We start from the raw sequence: 19,832 nt of genomic DNA, 5'->3' as shown, positions 1-19,832 counted from the left end.
GGTCTTTTCATCATCATCTGTTTGAATCTGTGTAAAATACTGGGTCTTACTAAGTCTGCAAATCTGGGGATTTTCTACACAGAGCTTTTCCATTCACCTCCCTCTTGACGCAGAGTCCCTGCTGTTGTGGGTCCAGGATCCACATTCCACTTCTTTCAGACAGTCTGGTCAGGCACTCATGCAGCAGATGAAAAGGGCAGGGGAAAGCCTCAGCTCGTCTGCCTCATCCACAGTCCCTCATGGCAGTGGCTGGTAGAAATCACCTTTATTTCTGTCATTCTGGAAGTTTAGACCTTCCTTTCTCCTTCAGCCCCTTTACTGTGCCAATTGTTGTACTGAATTCCTCCAGTATTTGTGGCGACATTTTCAGCAGAGCCTGCATGAACTATTTAACAGTAGTCTGCTCTTAGTGGACGTTCTTCACATGCTTTTTTACAGGAACAGCCTGGAGGCAAATGAAGGAGGGTAGAGCAAGAAAATGTAGCAAAGCAAGGTTAATTGTTTAATCAGAGATTACTTGAAAAGTTCCTTCTGTCCCTCCTTGCCCTAAAGCAGAGAGAAGTAAGCAAATCCTAGAAGGGGTCAGAGGACTTAACATTTACTCTTAGCTTCCTGCAACACCACCTCAGTGCTCTGAATGTCCACAAAGGAGCAGAAAAAAACTTCTACAAATAATCCATGTCCACACTTCAGCTTCCTCCATATCTAATACCTCATCACTTGGGCAGGGCATAAGACTCCAGACTGTATAAACTGCCAAGAGATCAAACCTGCAAGATGTTGAAAGCCCAGGCAATACTAGCAGGAAAAGGGTGATACTACCTCTCTTTCAATAGGAAAGGTAAGTGAAGATGTGTGGAAAACAGGCATGGCTGTGTGAAGTCATACGCATATGTCTTATGTATGACTATAATCATTTTAATATGACACACAACTTTACAAAGACAAAGCCTTTTTTATTCCCCTTGCACTATCACACAGCCAGGCTGCCGTCAGCAACGTGTCAGCTGCCCTAGCTGGCCAGCAGAAGGCAATCCAAGTTCCCTCTGCAGCTCCCTCTTCCTCAGAACACCCTGTTCAATGGGGTTATTGCTATTTGCAAGTCACTGGTCTCATCAAAGCAGGGGAAGAGAGGGAGAAATTTAAACTTCTGCCAAATTGATAAAAATTGACCAATATGTTATTTAAAATGCAATGTTTCTTTTAGACTGTAGACAGAATTGACATTGGGCAACAGCATTTTACCAAGACTTGTTCCTTAGAGGAGAAGCCAGAAGACAAGATAAGCCAGGCGCTTGAAGGTCTGGTTTTGTGTGAGAAGGCAGGCGCTCTGGTCCAAGTAGCTTGCACAACCTCAGGTGTCTCACAAGCCTGCTGAAGATTAAAGAGAACACAACCCTCTCCATTTGTCTTGTGTGCAGACAAGGAGTGGTGGACTGCCATGGTTTAACCCCAGCTGGCAATGAAACACCACACAGCTGCTCATTCAGTCCACCCTCTCATCAGGAAGGGGCAGAGAATATCAGCAGACTCAGACTTCTGGCTTACCATAAGGACAGTTTAATGGGGACAGAGAGAGCATATTAACAATGATGGTGGTGATGATTAATAATAACGAGAACAACAACGATAATAATAGTTAGAATATATAAAAGAGTGAGTGATGCATAAAGAAATTGCTCACTGTCTGCTCACTGATTCTGCCACTTCCCAAGCAGCAGGCCCCAGACAGCTTTCCTCCCCAGTTCATATACTAAGCACAACATCATATGGTATAGAATATCCCTTTGACCAGTTGGGGTCAGCTGTCCTGGTTGTGTCCTCTCCCAGCTTCTTGTGTCCTGCCAGCCTTCTGGATGGCAGGGCAGGAGAAGCTGAAAATTCTCTGACTTAGTATAAACACTACTATAAACTTAGTAACAACTGAAAATGTAAGTCTGTTATCAATATTATTCTCATACTAAATCCAGAACACAACACTATACCACCCACTCGGATGAAAATTAACTTATCCCACCTAAAACCAGGACATGGACATATTACAGAAATGACCTGTTGCTGTTCCAAATCGAGGGAGACTGAGGGAAAACCTTGTTAAAGGTTCACTTTATGCAGCCCCTGCCATCCCTCCTGAATAAAGCCTTACACTTATGAATTGCTGAACCTACACAGGTAGGTCTATGGAGGCTGCCTGAAAATAACAATCATCTTCCAGCTGAGGAGGCCAGGACAAAGGCACGTAATACTAAGAGTCTCAAACACCTTGGGGATACCTTACTGCACCTCCAAAGACATGATTTTCTGCACACCAGTGCAACTCACATAGCAAAAGGGACTAGGACAGGAACACTTCACTGTCCCTACAAGCACTCAGGTGTGCTCATTTGTCTGAAGGAGTTGATGAGTTTTCAGAACAGACTCAATAAAGTCCCAGGCTGACATCCCAGGTTCTTGGGCTCCTGCTTTTGCTAAGTTTCAGGAAAAGTAAGAAGTCCTGTAGCACAACAGACACAGTTCCTGGCAGACAAGAATTTTCTGCAGTGCTACAGAATAAAGGAAAAAAAATGAGCTAAATAAATGAACGTGCATTTGTACCAATCCAAAACAAAGGCCCATCTCTAAGGGTACTAATCATCAGTAGAGTAGGAAGCAAAGGTCCCATGCCAAACAAACGCTCAGTGACATTTGAAGAAGCAGGATGACAAATGTTTGCAAAAGTGGAAAAGAACCGTAAGAAAGGAATACTGTTTGGAGAAGTGCAAGGGAATTTGGGCTTTTTTTTTAGTAGTGTTGTCCCAGTGGAAAAAGAACCTCAAGTTCTAAATTTAAGGTTCTCTTTTTGTCAAAAACAGAGAAATTTTAGAAACCAAGTATCTCACAAAGGGAAATTTCAATACCTATTGTTTTCTCCCACAAACAGCAAATATGTCTAAAACCTATATACCTACATATATATTTATGTGTATGCCTACACATATACACCAGTGTAATGCAGCCCTGGGGGAAGAAAATCTATTAATTGGATGTTTCAATGCTGAGAATTAGTAAGAGCTGAAAATACATAAGTACAGGATGAGACTTCAGTAAAACACAGTGTAACACTAGGTGTCATGGATATTAGCGGGTAATATCCACAGAGATGCTTGGCAGCAGTAAATCTGCGGGCATTTCCTCACCGCTGCGAGCGCTCTGTTCCTTAAAGGAGAAGCCAGAAGACAAGAGGGTACCCAGCCGGGGAATGGCTCCCCGAGGTACAGGGGAGCGCTAGGAGGCGATACCGGGGGATACCCGGAGTAGGACCCCGCTTCCCACGCTGCCGGCGGGGATACCGCACGGCCTTAGCGCACGCAGTGCTAAAGCCTTGGACGCCCGGACGCCCCCGGAGCACGGATCGCTCTCGGCACATCCCCTCATCCCTCGACCCTCCGGCGCCTTCCAGCGCCGCGCGCGCACCCCTCCCGGCGGCGGGCAGAGGGCGGCGCTTGCGGGGCGGTCCCGGCGCGGCCCCGGCCCCGGCCCCAGCCCCGGCCGCGGCTGCGGGTGTCTCTCGGCTTGGCAGCGGGAGAGCCGGCCCGCGAAAGCAGCGGGGACCGGCGGCCGCCATGGGGACGAACGCGCCGCCTCGCCGGGAGCCGCTGGCCCGCGGCCCCCACGTAAGTCAGGGCCGGGCGCGGGGGGCCGCGGGCGGGCCGGGGGCGCTGCGGGGCCGTGCCGCGGCTGAGCCCCGCGGGGCGGCCGGGGAGGCAGCGCTGCGCCGAGCCCTGCGCCGAGCCGGCTCCCGGCACGGGGGGATGCACCCGGGAGGGAGCTGCTCTGCCCGCTCGGCGAGGATGTCACGGCAGGCGCCGTCTCCAGGGCCATCGCGGGACCCGCCTCTCTATCTCCGTGTCTCCAGCAGGCACACGGGGTTTGGGGCCGTGCCGGTTGATGTTCTGGGCGTTTAGAAGTTCTCGTGAGACCTGTGCTGAATGGTTGCCTATTTGTGCCCTTTCTCTCTGGATTCTTTTCATTACCTAGTCTATAGCAAGCTGTGGGGAGCCAGTGACCTTCCCAAAGCTGCTTTCCCACTGTTCCTTTTAACTGTGACTACCTTTCTATAATTTGGGAGATGAGAAATTAGATTCATCCACATTAGGTTCACCCCTCCCTGGAGGGTGGTCTCGGCAAGGGTCTAGAATAATTTTCAGTTTTATTTTGTTGATGCACCTGTGGCAATGATGAATGGCCCCAACATTCCAGGTGCTGTACAAGTACAAGGAAGAAGGGCATGCATGCTCCAAGGATTCACTTTCAAGCAGGATGTGGACAGGGTTTGGGAGAAGAGACATGAATACAGGTGGGATAACAAGGGGACTTGAGCTCTGTGTGGGCTAATTTTTCAGGTAGGTTTTCTCAGAAGGCATTCAGTCAACAGGTGAGGTGAACACAACATTGAGGAGAAGGCAGAGAAGAGCCATACAGCAGGGAGGATAGCAAGTGCCGAAAAGCTGGGGAAGATGGCACTGGAGAGGGGGCCAAGACTCTTGGGAGGGAGGGGTCCAGAATCTTTGCTCTTTGACCAGCAGTGCCACTGCAGGAAGTAGTCCTGTTGATGCTGTTGCCCCAGGCCATTGACTTTGCCACCTGTAGAGCAGGTTTTGTGGCTGACTGACAGCTGGTTTTAACTACCAGGAGCTATAGCTCTCTGCATGTTTGAAGGGTGTGCAACAGATATCAGAGGTGATGTCTGCCAAAATACAAAACAAAAGGTCTGTGCCTATCATGCAAGGAAGGCCTGTCCCATTTCAATCTGAATGCCCTACCATGTCAGTTGCTTCTCTGAAGCTTTTCTTTACCTGTCCTCCCTTTCCTTTTGTGTTCCATCCAGCTTTGACTTCATGTTTGGCACCAGGTCTCCTTGAGATCTGGAGGTGTTTGAGAGATATCAGCTTGGATTTTCACCAGTGAATGTATCCATCTAGGATTCCATTAGATTTAAAGAAACTGATTTCCAAAAAGCACTGAAAATATATCTGTTGTATTTATTTTTAAGTAAGAAGTTAATTGACATTTTTTTGCCTTCTTGTTGCGATGCTTTCCTATGGTGCTCTGAGTCCAAATCTGAAACCACCATCAGATACTGAAGAGTAAACCAATTCAGGGACAAAAGTGAAAATTAACAAGGTTCCCCATTCATATTAAGGAAATCAAGGGTGCTGATGGAAATTATACAATGTTTGCATATCCCCCAAGATTTTAAATGAGAATGTCAGTACACAGGAACTATGTGGACTATCTGACTTGGGAGCAGTCTTCTACCAGAAGATTTTTCACCTCTGCAGCACTGCTTTTTAAGCATATCACACTTAACAAGTCTACCTGCAGCCTAGAGATTTTTAACTAGTAAGAAGGTTGGTGGCCTACACTCAGGGACATGAGTCCCAGCACTGTGCTGCCTGGGGAAGGCAGATTTTTATGAGCTATGTAAAACTGACACTAAGACAGAGTCAAGGATACCCATAATATTTTCTTTAAATAAGCATGATTTCATGTGGTAGAGGCCAATCATAGGGATTTTTCAACCAAGTACTTAGCTTTGAAAATACAGGATTGTCCTTTCCAAAATCATGTTCAAATTTTATGCTTTTTCTTACAAGTGTAAGCAAATTTTAATTCTAATCTAATGATTGAGCTGGATCATTGGATCTTTGTATGAGAAAACACAGGCATGAGAGCATGCCACACAACACCAGTATTTCATAACTGCCTTTCAGAAACACACAAGAGGGTTTCAAAAAGCACAGGCAAAGTAAGAGGGAGAGCCTTTCACAGCCTGGAGTCTCACTGTCACAGATACATTCAGGCTGAGTTTTTTATAAATACTGCCTCAGCAGCCAGACCAGTCAGAAAGTGGTCTGTGTCCATGTGATTCTGAGTAACCTCCTACACCCTGGCACACAGAAGGCCTTGGGAAAATAGGCTGGTATTCTCTTAACAGCATATTCTCTTAACAGTCTTTCCCAGAGGGACTCGGCACAACCTAATGACATGGGTATCTATTAGAACATCTGTTGCAGAGTTGCTCTTCCTGCAAAAATCAGGGAATATTTTAGCAGTTACTTCTATGTCTCTGTAATTCTGGACAATTTTTCATTAATACATCTGGTATTAAATCAAAGCTTTAATAAAAGAACAGGGATAGCAAATCCAGCTGAGAAAATCAGACTATTCTAGAATAACAGCTGACTCAGATGCTCTTCATGTGATTTTTTTCCTGATTAGTATCAGAAAGCTGGAAGGAAAGAACTAAATGGCAATTTAGCATGTGGGGCTTTTTGGGGTTTTTTTTCTAAATGTCATCCTGAATTCCAAAGATTTACTCTTCATCATCAAGATCTTGATTTACTGTCCAATCAAAGCAAATTTACTGATGATTTGTTGGTTGAAGGCTTTAGAAACAGAACCTCCTTTTTAAATTGTGTGCTTATTTTTACTTTTTGTTAACTTTTATTTGTTGTTAGGGAAAAAAAAAAACTTTTTCTAGACATTTCTGGTAATGAAAATAAGGCCTACAGATACTTCAAAAAACAAGGAGACTTTATTCTTGACCCAGAATCAAAACCACAGATGTACTTTTATGGAATACCTGATACCACTGTGCTTTTGACTGTCACTTAAGCCTTCTGTTGCATCTCTACAAGCTTCTTGAAATGGAAAATCTGAAATTGTTTCAGGGAATTATAGTAGCCATGTAATAGACTTAAGATTCCTCTGAGAGTCACATGTTTAAAGGAGACATTTGAATAACTCACCTAATAATACCTATTGTGTTAAAAGACAGGAGAATCTAGACTTAGTGAAGGGTAGCTACTGCTACACTTCTTTGTCCATTTTATATTCTCTGTCTCACAAAATTTCCTCATCTGTCTTAGTAAATTTAAACTGACTATTTGCTTTGTACTGTAACTTTACAATCTAATTTTCTTCTCTCGTCATATTTTTTGTCTTAGTTGATATCCAAAATCCACAAACTACACCTAAAGAAATTATTTTAATATGGCATAAAGGGTGGAAATACACGTTTACTATTATAATTCTTTAATCCTGATAATGCATCACTTCTTAATGAATTTTTTTGTGTCATTATGTAGTAGAGTCAGTACTCCTTACAATTAGAAATTAGCAATTACCAGAGAAGACACAATATTTCAAATATTCGTAATCTGATGGTCACATTGAAAAATACAGTTGCATTCAAGTAGGATGCCAAAGAGCCTCAAAAGGATTAGGAGAGATGAAAAAAAGAACAAACCAGTTGGACAGAAACAGCAAATAGGAATCTCTAGACCAGTGTGCAACACAGGAAGCATTTATTAATAGTGAGAACTGGCCAGATTCCTCCTTCCCGCCACACTTTTAACTTTCTTTTCCACACTTCATGTCAATTTGAAGTGAAAAAAGTAGGCAGCCTTAACATCAGAACTGTGAAAACTTAACAGAATTTTCTTTCCAGACTTTCAGAAATGAGAGGCATTTGTATCTTTGGCTGTTGCAGAGTTGGCTCTTTCTTCTGCATGGTTTCCTTGACCAGGTGTACATATATATATATATATATATATATTCATATATAACAAATAATTCTCCCACCTGTACCTGAGGAAATTGGGATCTTGTATTTGGCAAAGTTACCCACTCTCTTACCTAGTGATGACAGCTTCCAACCAAGTTCATTCTCCACTGGATCACGTCCAAATATTCTGAGTATGTACAGCAACTCTACTCATCCCATTTTGAACATACCCCAAGTTGTTTTAAGTGAACCACACTGTCTACTGATCAAGGGGTGTAGATGCACGACACAGTAAGAGGAAGAATTATACCACAAGAACCACCCCAGCCTAGGCTGCCATCATTGTTCAAGACCAACTGGTTTGAAGCCAGTTTGGGTACATTGAACTGCATCAGATTTCCCAGTGGATGTCTGATGTGTGTCAAAAAATCGTCAGCAGCAATCATTCCAGCAGGACTGAACAAGAAGTGGAGCTTCAGAAGAAACAGACAAGCTGTAACCTTAAGAGCATTGATTACAAGTGAAGAAAACAGACCCTTTTGAAGAATTAAACTGATCACATAAGCAGAGTTAGTCACATGATGACAGCAAAAAGTGGGTCAGTTCCGCTATTTTTAGATAGAGTGGGAAGGGAAAGTTTTGTGGCTTGGTGTTTTTTTAGCAGAATTAAGATAAAGGCTCAAGACATTGAATGAACTGGGGAAAAAACCCCAACTGTTGAGGTTTCCAGTACTCTTTCCATTGCTTTGCATGGGTTTCAGATGGATATTATCCTAGCCTACACACACACTCCTGATCAAGGAATTCTCTACAACAGAGATTGCTTTTTATGTCATGTATCTATCACATTCTACAACTCTAGCTAGTTACAATAAACTGTGCAAATGCCATTATTTTGTAACACACCAGACACCAGAATATGCCATCTTTCTAATAAGGAAGAAAAAGTGACTGTAATCTATTGCAGAACATTGGAAACTGGGGGAAAAAAAAAGTATAGGAAGTTTTTTACCTAATTCCTAATTGTGAATCAATGAGATTCACAATTCTGCTTGTTACTTGGGTTTTTGAAGCACCTAATTTTAACACCGACTCATGGAATATTTAGATTGGAAAAGAACCTTAAGGTCATCAAGTCCAGCCATTAATATAGCACTGCCAAATTCAACATTACGTCATGTTCCTAAGTGCCACATCTATGTGTCTTTTAAATAATTCTAGGGATGATAACTCTAATACTTCCTTGGGCAGTTGCTTATAATGTTTGATAACCCTTCCAGTGAATAAATACTCCTGAGTATCCAAGAATAAACCTCCACTGGCACACCCTGAGGTCATTTCCTCTTGTCTGTCACTTGTTACTTGGGAAAAGAAACTGAACCCCATCTTGCTACTCATAAGATACCTCCCTGCACCAGCTTAATTGATTTCTTTGGACAGTATCTTTCCAGAGACAAAGAACAAGTTTTCATATAATTATTTATTTCTTCTGCCTTAGCTGGGAACTCTGTGTCTTACAATCTTAGCTACATGTAGATGACCATTTTGTGTTAGCATAAGACACTGAGCAAAGATGTAAGAGACCTGTGTTGTGATGAGAAGAGAATAAATCTCCACATTTCCCTGTTCATAGCATCTATGGCATTGTCTTGTCCCTGATCTCTTCCCCTTCTCTGGAACATCAGATATGAACTGTGATGTGGCTGCCCACAATTGCTATTAACCTCACCTGGTAGTTTTAACCAGGAAGAACAAACAGGAAAATGCAGGAAGGTAAAAATTGTTAGGCTTTCCCTACTGTGTGTAACTGTTTATATTCTCCTTATATCATTTAGTGCATTGTAACTTGGTCTCTTCCTGCAAGGGATATTTGTAATGGAGCGCATTCACAGTAGCTGAACACTACCATGACAGAATCTTCAGAGGTTATCTGTTTGGCTGTGTCAGAAGGGCCTGCTTTTCTGAAAGCCCTGATCTCTGAAATTCAAGTTGCTTTCAGGTGTTTTAGGCTGGACAGTACAGAATTGATATGTTCAGCTGCTTTTGAAAACCTTAGTGGAAGTTTTCTTACTCTCATCATTTGTCTTTGACATAAGTAAAATGGACATAAATGAAAAATTAAGGAGCGGTAATAAAGATTCACATCACATAGATGTTGAAAAGTCATAATGCTCTGCTTTCAGAAGGGAATAAGCAACACACAGTACTTAGCACTAGTGAAGAAGATCAGAGTGCTGCTGATTCTGTCTGTCCACACTATCCATCGCCTGGGCACAGTCATGTAACCAACCATCCCAGTTAAGCACTTTTCACCTTCTGCAGGATGGGTTTCCAGCGAACCCAAACCAGCTGCAAACCAAATGCACTGATCTTGGTTCTTTTGTTCAGATCTTAAGCCACATGACCTCTCCCAAAATTAGTAAGCTTCTCATCTCTGCACAGCTTTCTGATGAGGGAAGTGCCAATGAATTTTCTGGATACTGAGACCCTACTCCTCTAATGAACCCCTTCGCAGCCACAGGCCTTGTCAAAGCCCTCTTCACAGTGCCATTGGAGATTTTGAGCAGCAAAGCATAAAACCAACTAGAGCAGGCAGTTTATGGGCTGAGGCTTCTCCTCCCATCTCATCTCTCTGCACAGCATTTGTCTCTCTGTGGGGAAGCCATGAGGCAGGGCTCTCTCAGTAACAAGAAGAATTTAATATTGTTTATGTAATATGTGAGGTCTGTGAGAAATAACCAAAAGGAACATAAATTTTCTTGTTTCTTCTGCACCTTTTACTGCAACATGCTGAAACACCATTAGAACATTTACTGAAAAATCACATGAAGAGTGATGGTGTTGTAAGAGTAATTAACTCTCAATTAGTTGACTCTAGCTGTGTTAGTATTAGTATAAACCAGAGTCTGTCCATATATTCACACTTCCATACATTCATGCTCAAATATGATTCGGGCTCTTCTTCAGTGTTTCAGTGAAACCAAACATAGATATGCTGGCAAGCTTATCATAACCTGAAAGCATTTACAGGAGACAATTCAAATTTATTTAATATGGCATTTCCAGAATGCACATGGGTTTTTAAGCAATGTGCATAAAGTAAATCTAGTGATGCACAGAACAATGAAAATAATTTAAATTGGACATGAATTGAACCTAAGGTGTCTATCAGTTGCTATTACTGCATGTGGTCAGTATCGCAAGCAAAGATGCCTGGTATCTTCAGAAGTGGGTGTGCTGCAATATTCTCAAAACACTGAGTTTTATAGAGCTATGACTCATTGAAGCACAGCTGTCTGAGGACTTTCTGAACGTCAGCATAGGATAAGATCCTTTCTACCTCTCTTGGGAAACACTCAGATCATCACTTTAAATTCCCCAAGGCAAGTCTTTAAGAGTTTTTACTTTAATAATCACTCTTAAAGATTTTTTTTTTAGCTGAAAACTTCAGCTAAAATTGTTTCTTAAAGTCTTTTTAAACAATTATTTATAACTGCTAGGAAAGTCAAACTTTTTCTCCCTGGTAAAGGCCAGTAATGCAACTATCTCATTCCTTGCACCTACTTTGCTCTAGATATGTCAGACAGGAGTCACTCTTATGGCTAATTTTTTCTAAGAATTAAAGGGCAAAACTAGAAGGGATTTGCGACCCCTCAGGTATCATATAGATGAACAAAGATACAATCTGGACTGAAAAACTGTGGAAAAGTTCAGGTACCAAATAGCTGAATGTTGTACAGGCTTGTTCAGATGTATGGCCCTACCACACTAGACTCAAGTTTCAGCCACACAAATGTGAAATCAGAGGAATAAAAATGGGCAAAGAATTGTTCTTTTATTACGACTGTATGACCATTTCAGCTACTAAATGTTTTAGGTAGTTGTTTTCATAGCAGAATATAGTGGGCACAGCTTGCTGATGTTACACATGGTGCCTCAGGTGTTGAGCTAGGATGCAAGTCATAGTCACTTCACTAATGTGAGATTTGACCTCAAAACGCCTCCAGCTTGAGAAAACAAACCACATCTCTTTTACAGTCAACTGGAACACAGATGACAGCAACACCTGGTAGTTGGTTTAACAGCTTTTTTGATTGTGCTTCATGCCAATGAAGTTGTCATTTGGCAACGCCCTGGGCTGCATTAATGCCAAAATTATGAAATTCTGCATCACACCCAGGCACTTTTCATGAGCTACTTGCAGGTGCTCTGACTGGAGGGCTGCAGTTCGTCACAGCCTGCACGAAATCAGACTACTGCTGTATTCTTCCAAACACCCCTGCAGGCTGGTTGTCCTAACTGTGCATCTCCTACAGCAACCCCACAGCCCCTAGTTCCCTGACAGCCCTCACTTTAAAAGCTCTTAACACGATGGCAGTCGCCACTTAAGCTGTGAGATCATCCATCAATTTTAACTAGCTACCTCAGGCGTGTATATATGGACTGTTCCATATATAAACCATCAAGAAGATGCTGTCCCACCTCAACGGTATGGTTCCTCTTTAGGAAGAATTTCTTCACAGACAGGCCGATTAGACATTGGAACGGGCTGCCATTGCAATGGAGCCACCGTCCCTGGCACCGTTTAAGACTGGACGTGGCACTCAGTGCCATGGTCTGGTTGACAGGGAGGTGTTGGGTCCTAAGTTGGACTCGATGACCTCAGAGGTCTCTTCCAAGCTAACTGGTTCTGTGATTCTGTGATGGCAAACCCGCACGGAGCCCTTCAGACGCCCCGCAGCGCCGCCGGGGGCTGCCCGGGCCTGGGGCCCGAGTGGCCGGCGGGGCGCGGCCGGGGCAGACCCCTCCTCTGCGCTCACTTCCTGCGGGGGCGGGGCCTGCTGCCTGCGGATGCGAGCGGTCCGGCGCCGCCGCCGCGGTCCTGGCGCAGGGCAAGGTGACTGCGAGGCGGCCGCGCAGAGCCGGGCCGGGCCGGGCCGGGCCGAGCCGGGCCGGGCCGGGCTGGGCCGGGCGCGCCGCAGATGTGCGGGGAGGCGGCAGCGGCGGGAGCGCGGCGGGGGCGGGAGCGCGACTGTGCCTGGGGGCGGGGCAGCGCGCGGGCCGGGCGCGTCCCCGCGAAATGCGGGATTCAGAGCCCGGGAGATGCGGGCGCGGGTCCCCGGGAAAAGCGGGGATCCAGAGCTCCCGCAGGGGAAAGGTGCGCACGGGGACGCTGCCCAGAGGAACAGAGGAGAGGCGGGCCGCAGGCGTGGCTTGTGCCGGGATGTGCGGAAGTGCAGGAGTACCAGGGCAGCCTTGTGTAACAAGTGAATGGCTGAAGCGTCAGGACGGGTTTGGGCTGGGTATTAGGAAAAGGCACTTCACCCAGTGGATGGCTGGGACGGACTCCCTTGGGAAGTGGTCACAGCACCAGCCTGACAGAGTTCAGGAAGCTTTTGGACGGTGCTCTCAAGCACCTGGATGCTTGGGGTGTCCGGAGCAGGAATAAGAGTTGGACTCAATGATCTTTGTGGTTCCCTTCCAATTCAGCATTGGAGTTATCATATTCTGTGATTCTTGGTGCGTCAATATGTGGAGAAGCACAGGGGCTGATCGCTTCCACCAGGAAGGGGCCTGGTGAAGACATCAGCCACATTCATGGGAATGGTAGGGAGCATATTTGCCCTAAAACATGTGCAGGGCAATGGATCCTTTTCCACCCTCACAGAGGCGTTCGAGGGTGTCATTTGATATTTGGTCACCTGCACTGGGCTCTAGAAAGAGGCCCTGGGTGTGTGTGCACACAGGTGATGTAGAACTGATGGCTCAGTGGATGGGTGGAGAAGGGTGGTGGGAATGCACATACTGGTACAGGGTGTGGGAAGAGTTCAGGGCAGAATAACCTGTATGCCACACAGCAAAGCAATTGGGAAGATGAAATTGCCTTCAACACATGGGCATACACAGAGTGAAGAGACAGGGACTTTGACTTTATAAGCCAGTGTTTCAGAGGTGTGACTGTAGAATATAGAGTATAGAGGTGGTGTCATTTGTTTGTGGAACAGTGATCAAGGGGTGTCTCATGCTCTGGGGACTGCTAACAGAAATAGTAGCTCCTTGGCTGCTGTAAAATCTGGCCCAGAATTTCCCAGTAAAAAGTCCTTGAATCTGTAATAATCTAAAAAGTTTTAGGGTGGGATATAGAAGAGCAGTAGACCAAAGCACATGGAGATTAAGTATTTCAAGTAGTCCTTCATGGAAGACTGTTTTATTTCTTCTCCCTTCTGCTAAAGGTTGCTAGTCCCTGCAAGGTGGAAGAAATAGACCTTGGAACAGGAGGATCTCCCAGCTAGAGAGTTCTATGTAGATCAAACTCAGTATATCATCAAACATCTAGAAACTAGTGATTTGTTATTTCAAATAATTTTGGTAAACAGTCCTGATTCAGTGAACAGTCCTGAACAGAAAAGAGATTACTTGCCTGGAAAAGCTGATAATGAATTCTAAAACCGCAGTGGTAACAAAATTTTGTAGCCAGGGCATCACAGCTCATGAAGGAATTTGCTATTAATGGCTGAAGGGACTTAGCCATTGCTTTTTGACAGTGAATACTGTCTGAAAATACAGAATTATTTTTGCATTTAGGCTCAGAAAAGTTTGGAGTCAGGATAGAATAATGTCTGTTATGAAACTGTGATGTAGCAATACATCACATGTTTCTTTAGGAAACATCCAAGTTATCCTGGAAAACAATAAACCAATTCAATTAGTGGCAAATTTCCACGTGCAGTTGATAATTATATTGCATTGTTACCTACCTTATGCTAGGGTAAATATTTTGGTTCTTCAGGTAAGCAGTTGTTTAAAATTGACAGCAATAGAAAACCTGTCTGCACTAAGGCCAGTGTGGGGCTCACTTGGCAGCTTTTTGAAATCACTGTGTTACAGAGTTTTAAAGCAGTACTGGAAATAATTCTGCTTTGAAATGTAATGTTAACCGAAGTTGAAATGGACAAATACCAGAAATTGCCTTTGATTCTGGTCAATTCAGAGAGATTTGGAGTGTTTCCACATCTACGTCTGAAATTATTTCAAGAGACTATTGTTACAGCCAAATACTAACTGTAATTAAATGTGATCTGCATGGCTGGAAAGATGTGTTGGCTAGTGATTCAGTTCTGTAGTTATGGTGAAAAAAGAGAATTTAATTTTTCTCAACTTACAGACCTTCTGTTTTAGGAGACGGTATGTTCTGTGTCTGGATGGAAGGTTTTTAGAATTTTAGACTGCTTGAAGAAAAAAGGAGGACAGAGAACTATTCTGCTTTTTAAAAGACTGCTTTGCATAAATGAAAATAAACTGCTTTGTCAGAGGGGTCATGGTGGTCCTAGCTCGGACAGGTAACTTTAAGTTAGCAGACTTTGGATTAGTATGCTTTGTCACTTCCTTATTGTGCAGTTTTTTTACTTTGGCTTCTTGTTTTATACAATATAGAATATGTATGCAGCAGTGGCCAACTCAGAGAGTTTTGTGAGAGGTTTCCCTCTAGTTATAGTAATATTTTTCATGTAGTTTCAAAGACAAGCTTATAGGTGTGTCAGAAGTGGCATTCACATCTTGATCACCATTTTATTTGAACTAGTGGCTAGTTTTACATAAATAATGACAGGATGTCCTGCTCAGAACCACCTCTGAAGAGAGGTTGTTTTAGAAATGAGGAAAAACAGTGGGGTCTGGTAGATCTGAGTCTGGCTGGTGTCACTGCCAGTGATAGTCAAGGATAATTTTCACTGGTAGTTTTCACTGATAGTTTTGCAGGGCTGAAATGGATTGCAAGTGGACTAGAAGTACCACTTTACCTTTGACAGCTTGGCACAGACTCCTGATCCACACTAATGTTGCTATTGCACCAAAGCATTGTTTAGTCGTGTGATGAAACCTAAACTAATGTTTTCAAAACAGGAAAGTCTTGAAAGGTTGATGAATTTTGTTTCATGAGAGTGTGATGTTACAGTAGCCTTTCTTTTAGACCTTACTGAAAAAATCTGAATGCAGTCTAAAAGGAGCATGGAATTGTTCCTGTTAATATTATCATGTACTGTCATGCTTTTCTAGCTGGCAAAATCAGTAGAGAGATTGATACTGCTTTGGGTCAAGGATAAGCAAGGCTTGTCCATTAATCCAGAAAAAGTTCCATCTGCAGAGTGGAGCAAAAATCTGACATAACATTAGATTTTTACCAAAATGATGGTACTTACTTAAACTCTTGCTAACAACTTAGTAATTTCTGTTTGGGAGGAGAAGAAATTTGGGTTATTTTGGTGTTTTGTATTATTGATTTTCTTAATGTACTTTGGCCTGCAAAAGGGTATGTAAGGCTTTAGAAATAAATGTTTAACTTGCTTTACCTCACCAAAATGTGTTTAATGGAGATACATAAGCTTAGTCAAAAACTTTTTCTTATTGTTAACAGTCTGTCAGTGGATGCATCTGAGCAACTTGTTCCATTCTTTTATTTGGAATATGAGATGTTCTTTCTTTCATTTACTAAGGCAGAATAGTTTTTCTGCTTATACAGAGGTTTCCATCAGAACAGGGAGAAAGTAATTTTACTGTTTAAGTACAGTTAAACTTCATAACACTTATATTGTTTATACAGAATTTTTTTATGCTATTTGTAGAAATAAAAGTATTAAAATTGAGTTTTAACTGGAAAAAAAATTCTATTCTAAATTTTGGAAACAGAATTCTGTTTGTTTTGTTAGGTACTAGGTGTCCATTATAAGTGGAGAAGTTACTGTGTATCCACAGTTTGGGGTGCACTTGTGTGTATTGTTCATGAAGTGATTACCATTTGATGTAAGTAAATTACTATTAATAATAACACACTTCTTTTTTTCTCCATTATCTCAGGAGGTGTACTTCAAGAATCTTTCAAAACAGAAACAAAAGGAAGTCATGGAGAAGAATGGAAACAACCACAAACTTCGTGTTTGTGTTGCTACTTGCAACCGTGCTGATTATTCAAAATTAGCTCCCATTATGTTTGGTATTAAGGCAGAACCACAGTTTTTTGACCTTGATGTCGTAGTGCTTGGTTCCCACCTGATTGATGATTATGGGTAAGGTGAATTTTTATCTACCAGTATGTTTCTGAGGTGTTAGCAATGATAATATGATCATTAGGTAAAAAAAACTCTTGGCATCATGAGTGCACATGACAAAGTTTTACTTTTTTTTTTCCAGAATTTTATTCTGCAACTCCTTGAGACATTGCATATTTCATGCAATCATTTTTTTTCAGCCAGTCTTTGAATTCTAGAAAATTTTGTGTAAATGCTGTAATCGAGACCCCAAAAAGGATCACAGACTGTATGAAGCGAGAAACTCATGTCCTGCATTTTTCCCTGAAATCTGGTGATTGTCAAATGGAAATATGCTACAGTTTTTTAATTTTCCTGTAGAAAAGAGCCTTCTCAGTCATTTTAAATGGCAGCTTCTCTGCTTTACAGTTATTGGAGAAAGTACTTATATAATGCATATCCCAGGAGAACACTGTTAGTTCTTACTTCCAGTATTGTAGAGGCAGGAAAGTGTGGTTGTATGTTTCTGACAAAATGAATAACAAAATGATAGATATGTGGTTGTCTGGGTGGTGTATGGGTGGGTGGGAGAGAGTAGAGTCGCTCTCCATAGCTCTGCATAAGTAAGCAGTCAAATCACCCCTTCAGGAGGATGAGATGTCTTGGTCCAAACCCCTTTCCTTGGAAGGACTTCCCACATCCCAGGTGGATATTCTCCTGGTTGCTGGAGAAGAGGTAGAAGAAACAGCATGGATAGCCTTTCTGGGATTGTGGTTGATTTTCCTCAGGCTGTGTTTACTAGTTTGGACCCAGGAAGTGAAATAGATATGCAAACGCATATTCTGGGAAACAAAATCAGGCTTTGGCTTAGGTCTGCAGTATATCAGCATTGTCGAACTCTTGGAAATGTATAAGTGTATCTTCAAGTAGAGATACTTTTTGGACTTTCCAATGAGAAATTTGATAAGCCAGGACAGGAGGAAGTTATCTCAAGCTAGTAAGCCAGAATGTTCCACTGGTGACTGTTCTCTTTCTGCACATTATAGCACTCTGTTCCTTGCTTTGTACTGGACATTGTTTCCATCCAGTAACATGGCAAGGTGAATTCAATGTCACAAAACTAACCTGATTCAAAACAAAACCAGACCAAACAAACAAACAAACAAAAAAACCACCCCAGTTTAATTTCTTGGCAGGTTAGTATGTTGAATTGCACCCTGTCTGACTGGAGAAATAAAGTAATCCCATTTCATTTGCTATAAAGGACAAACATGGCCCTGATTTCTCCATATCACATAACCCTTGGCTGTCTGCAAGACTTGTGCAAAGTAATACAAAATGCAATTTTTCCAGTTTCCAGGTGTTTAACATTTGTCTCTGTATTGTGAATGATTTGTAATGCACAAAGCAAATAGTAGAGATTTTGATCTGGTAAATGTTTTTGCTGTTAGTTACTTTGTAGTAAGTATTCTAAAACCCTGATATTCCTTGGGGGTTTTTCAGGGCCTTGCCCTGCACCCCTTAATCTGGGTCATTCTAGGAAATTAGTGGGTCCTCAGAACATAGATGTTCTAGTGATATGAATAAGGTAGTCAACAGTAGCAGAAGTCAGATGACAGTGATCCTGTGAAGTGTCTGTTACTGAAATGATTGGAGGATCATAAAGGAAACAAAACTACCAGAAATGCACTGTCTTGCTTGTCTGTCTAGATTTTCACGTTTCAAAAGGCAAAGAATACAGAAAGAGAGAAGAAGTTTTCTGAGATAAATGTACATAATCAGGAAGATGGTAGGTTTGTGAAGGACATTTGTAAATGGAATTGGAAATTTAATTAAATTTATGCTATATAAATGCAAGCCCCTTTACTCAGTAAAATAAAAAAGATATGCCTTAAAAAAATACAGAATCTGAAATAATATATGCTACCTGCAGGATGTTTTCTTTAAACATACAGGCCTCAGCTTTGCATCACATTGGTTGTATTTATAGAGTTGTCCACAGAAAAGTCAATAAACATACCCTTTCTAACAGGAAACCATGCCATGTGATATTCTCAGAAAGTCTCAGTGGACACATGAACAAAGAGTTTGATATCTGAGAATTTCCACAATGTGTTCAGCACAGTTCTTCCTTAAAGGTGTCTAGAAAAACTGGATGTTTGGAATATTAGGGAGGATCTTCATATGGATGGGAGTATTCTGTTAAAATCTAAAAAGCGAAGTGAAGAAGATGTGGAAAGCAGGTCTTTTTTCAAGCCCAGTACAGCTGTTATAATTCATGTTTATTTTGTGAAGCAATATTGCTGTAAAATCAAGTTGTATTTACTCTCACAACCCTTTTTCTCTGACCTTCAGTAACACCTATCGTATGATTGAACAAGATGACTTTGATATTCATACAAGATTGCACACCATTGTGAGAGGGGAGGATGAGGCAGCTATGGTGGAGTCGGTGGGCCTTGCACTAGTCAAGTTACCTGATGTCCTCAACCGCCTGAAACCTGACATAATGATAGTTCACGGGGACAGATTCGATGCTTTGGCCCTGGCCACGTCTGCAGCCCTGATGAACATTCGCATTCTTCACATTGAAGGTGGGGAAGTCAGCGGGACCATCGATGACTCCATCAGACATGCCATAACCAAACTGGCCCATTACCACGTGTGCTGCACCAGGAGTGCAGAGCAGCACTTGATAGCCATGTGTGAAGACCACGACCGCATCCTTTTAGCAGGCTGCCCCTCGTACGACAAGCTTCTCTCTGCCAAAAACAAGGACTACATGAGTATTATTAGCATGTGGCTAGGTAAGCAGGCTGGTTCCTTTGTTTTTCTCATGTGCTTTCAACACTAGACAAACTCAGTAAGTAGGCTATCAGTCAAAAAATAATATATTTTTTTTAATAGTACCTGGTATTTCTTTCTTTTTATTTGCTTTCATTCTGTATTCTGCCACATACAACTGAAAAGCTACAAATCTATTTTACTGAACACTTCCAGACCTTCTGCCAAGTCAAAAAATAACTCCTTAAATGGGTAATTTCTCTGAGCTATGCAGTTTAAAAGCAGAACAGTCTTACATGAGCAGTTACTTTAGTGTAGTAGAGTTTTAGTTAAATGGAATCAAAGCTGTTGAGGCCTAATATTAAAAAATCACACAGAATTTGTATTACGAACCTTTTTTTGAGGAATGCACTGCAGCAGGACAACATGCGCCAAAGGCTTAGAAATAGTTCTTGTAAATAGTGGAGCTTTATGTT

General features: G+C 42.4%; 1 protein-coding gene across 3 annotated transcripts in view; it reads left to right on the top strand.

The window, feature by feature from the left end:
• The first annotated feature begins 3,527 nt into the window (after positions 1-3,527).
• The window catches only part of GNE (glucosamine (UDP-N-acetyl)-2-epimerase/N-acetylmannosamine kinase), a 35,392-nt gene continuing 19,087 nt past the window's right edge, over positions 3,528-19,832 (top strand). For 2 of the 3 annotated variants that reach the window (XM_084225255.1, XM_084225253.1), the window contains exons 1-3: positions 3,528-3,653; positions 16,403-16,611; positions 18,928-19,379. In XM_084225255.1, the coding sequence (XP_084081381.1) occupies positions 3,603-3,653; positions 16,403-16,611; positions 18,928-19,379 (712 nt within the window). In that variant the 5' untranslated portion in view covers positions 3,528-3,602. Of the gene's footprint in view, positions 3,654-12,384; positions 12,447-16,402; positions 16,612-18,927; positions 19,380-19,832 lie in introns of those variants that run through there. The other variant, XM_084225254.1, reaches the window with a different exon arrangement.

Source organism: Fringilla coelebs (assembly GCF_963513975.1).
Source record: "Fringilla coelebs genome assembly, chromosome: Z".
NCBI classification, from domain to species: domain Eukaryota; kingdom Metazoa; phylum Chordata; class Aves; order Passeriformes; family Fringillidae; genus Fringilla; species Fringilla coelebs.
This window is presented reverse-complemented; position numbering and strand designations above follow the sequence as displayed.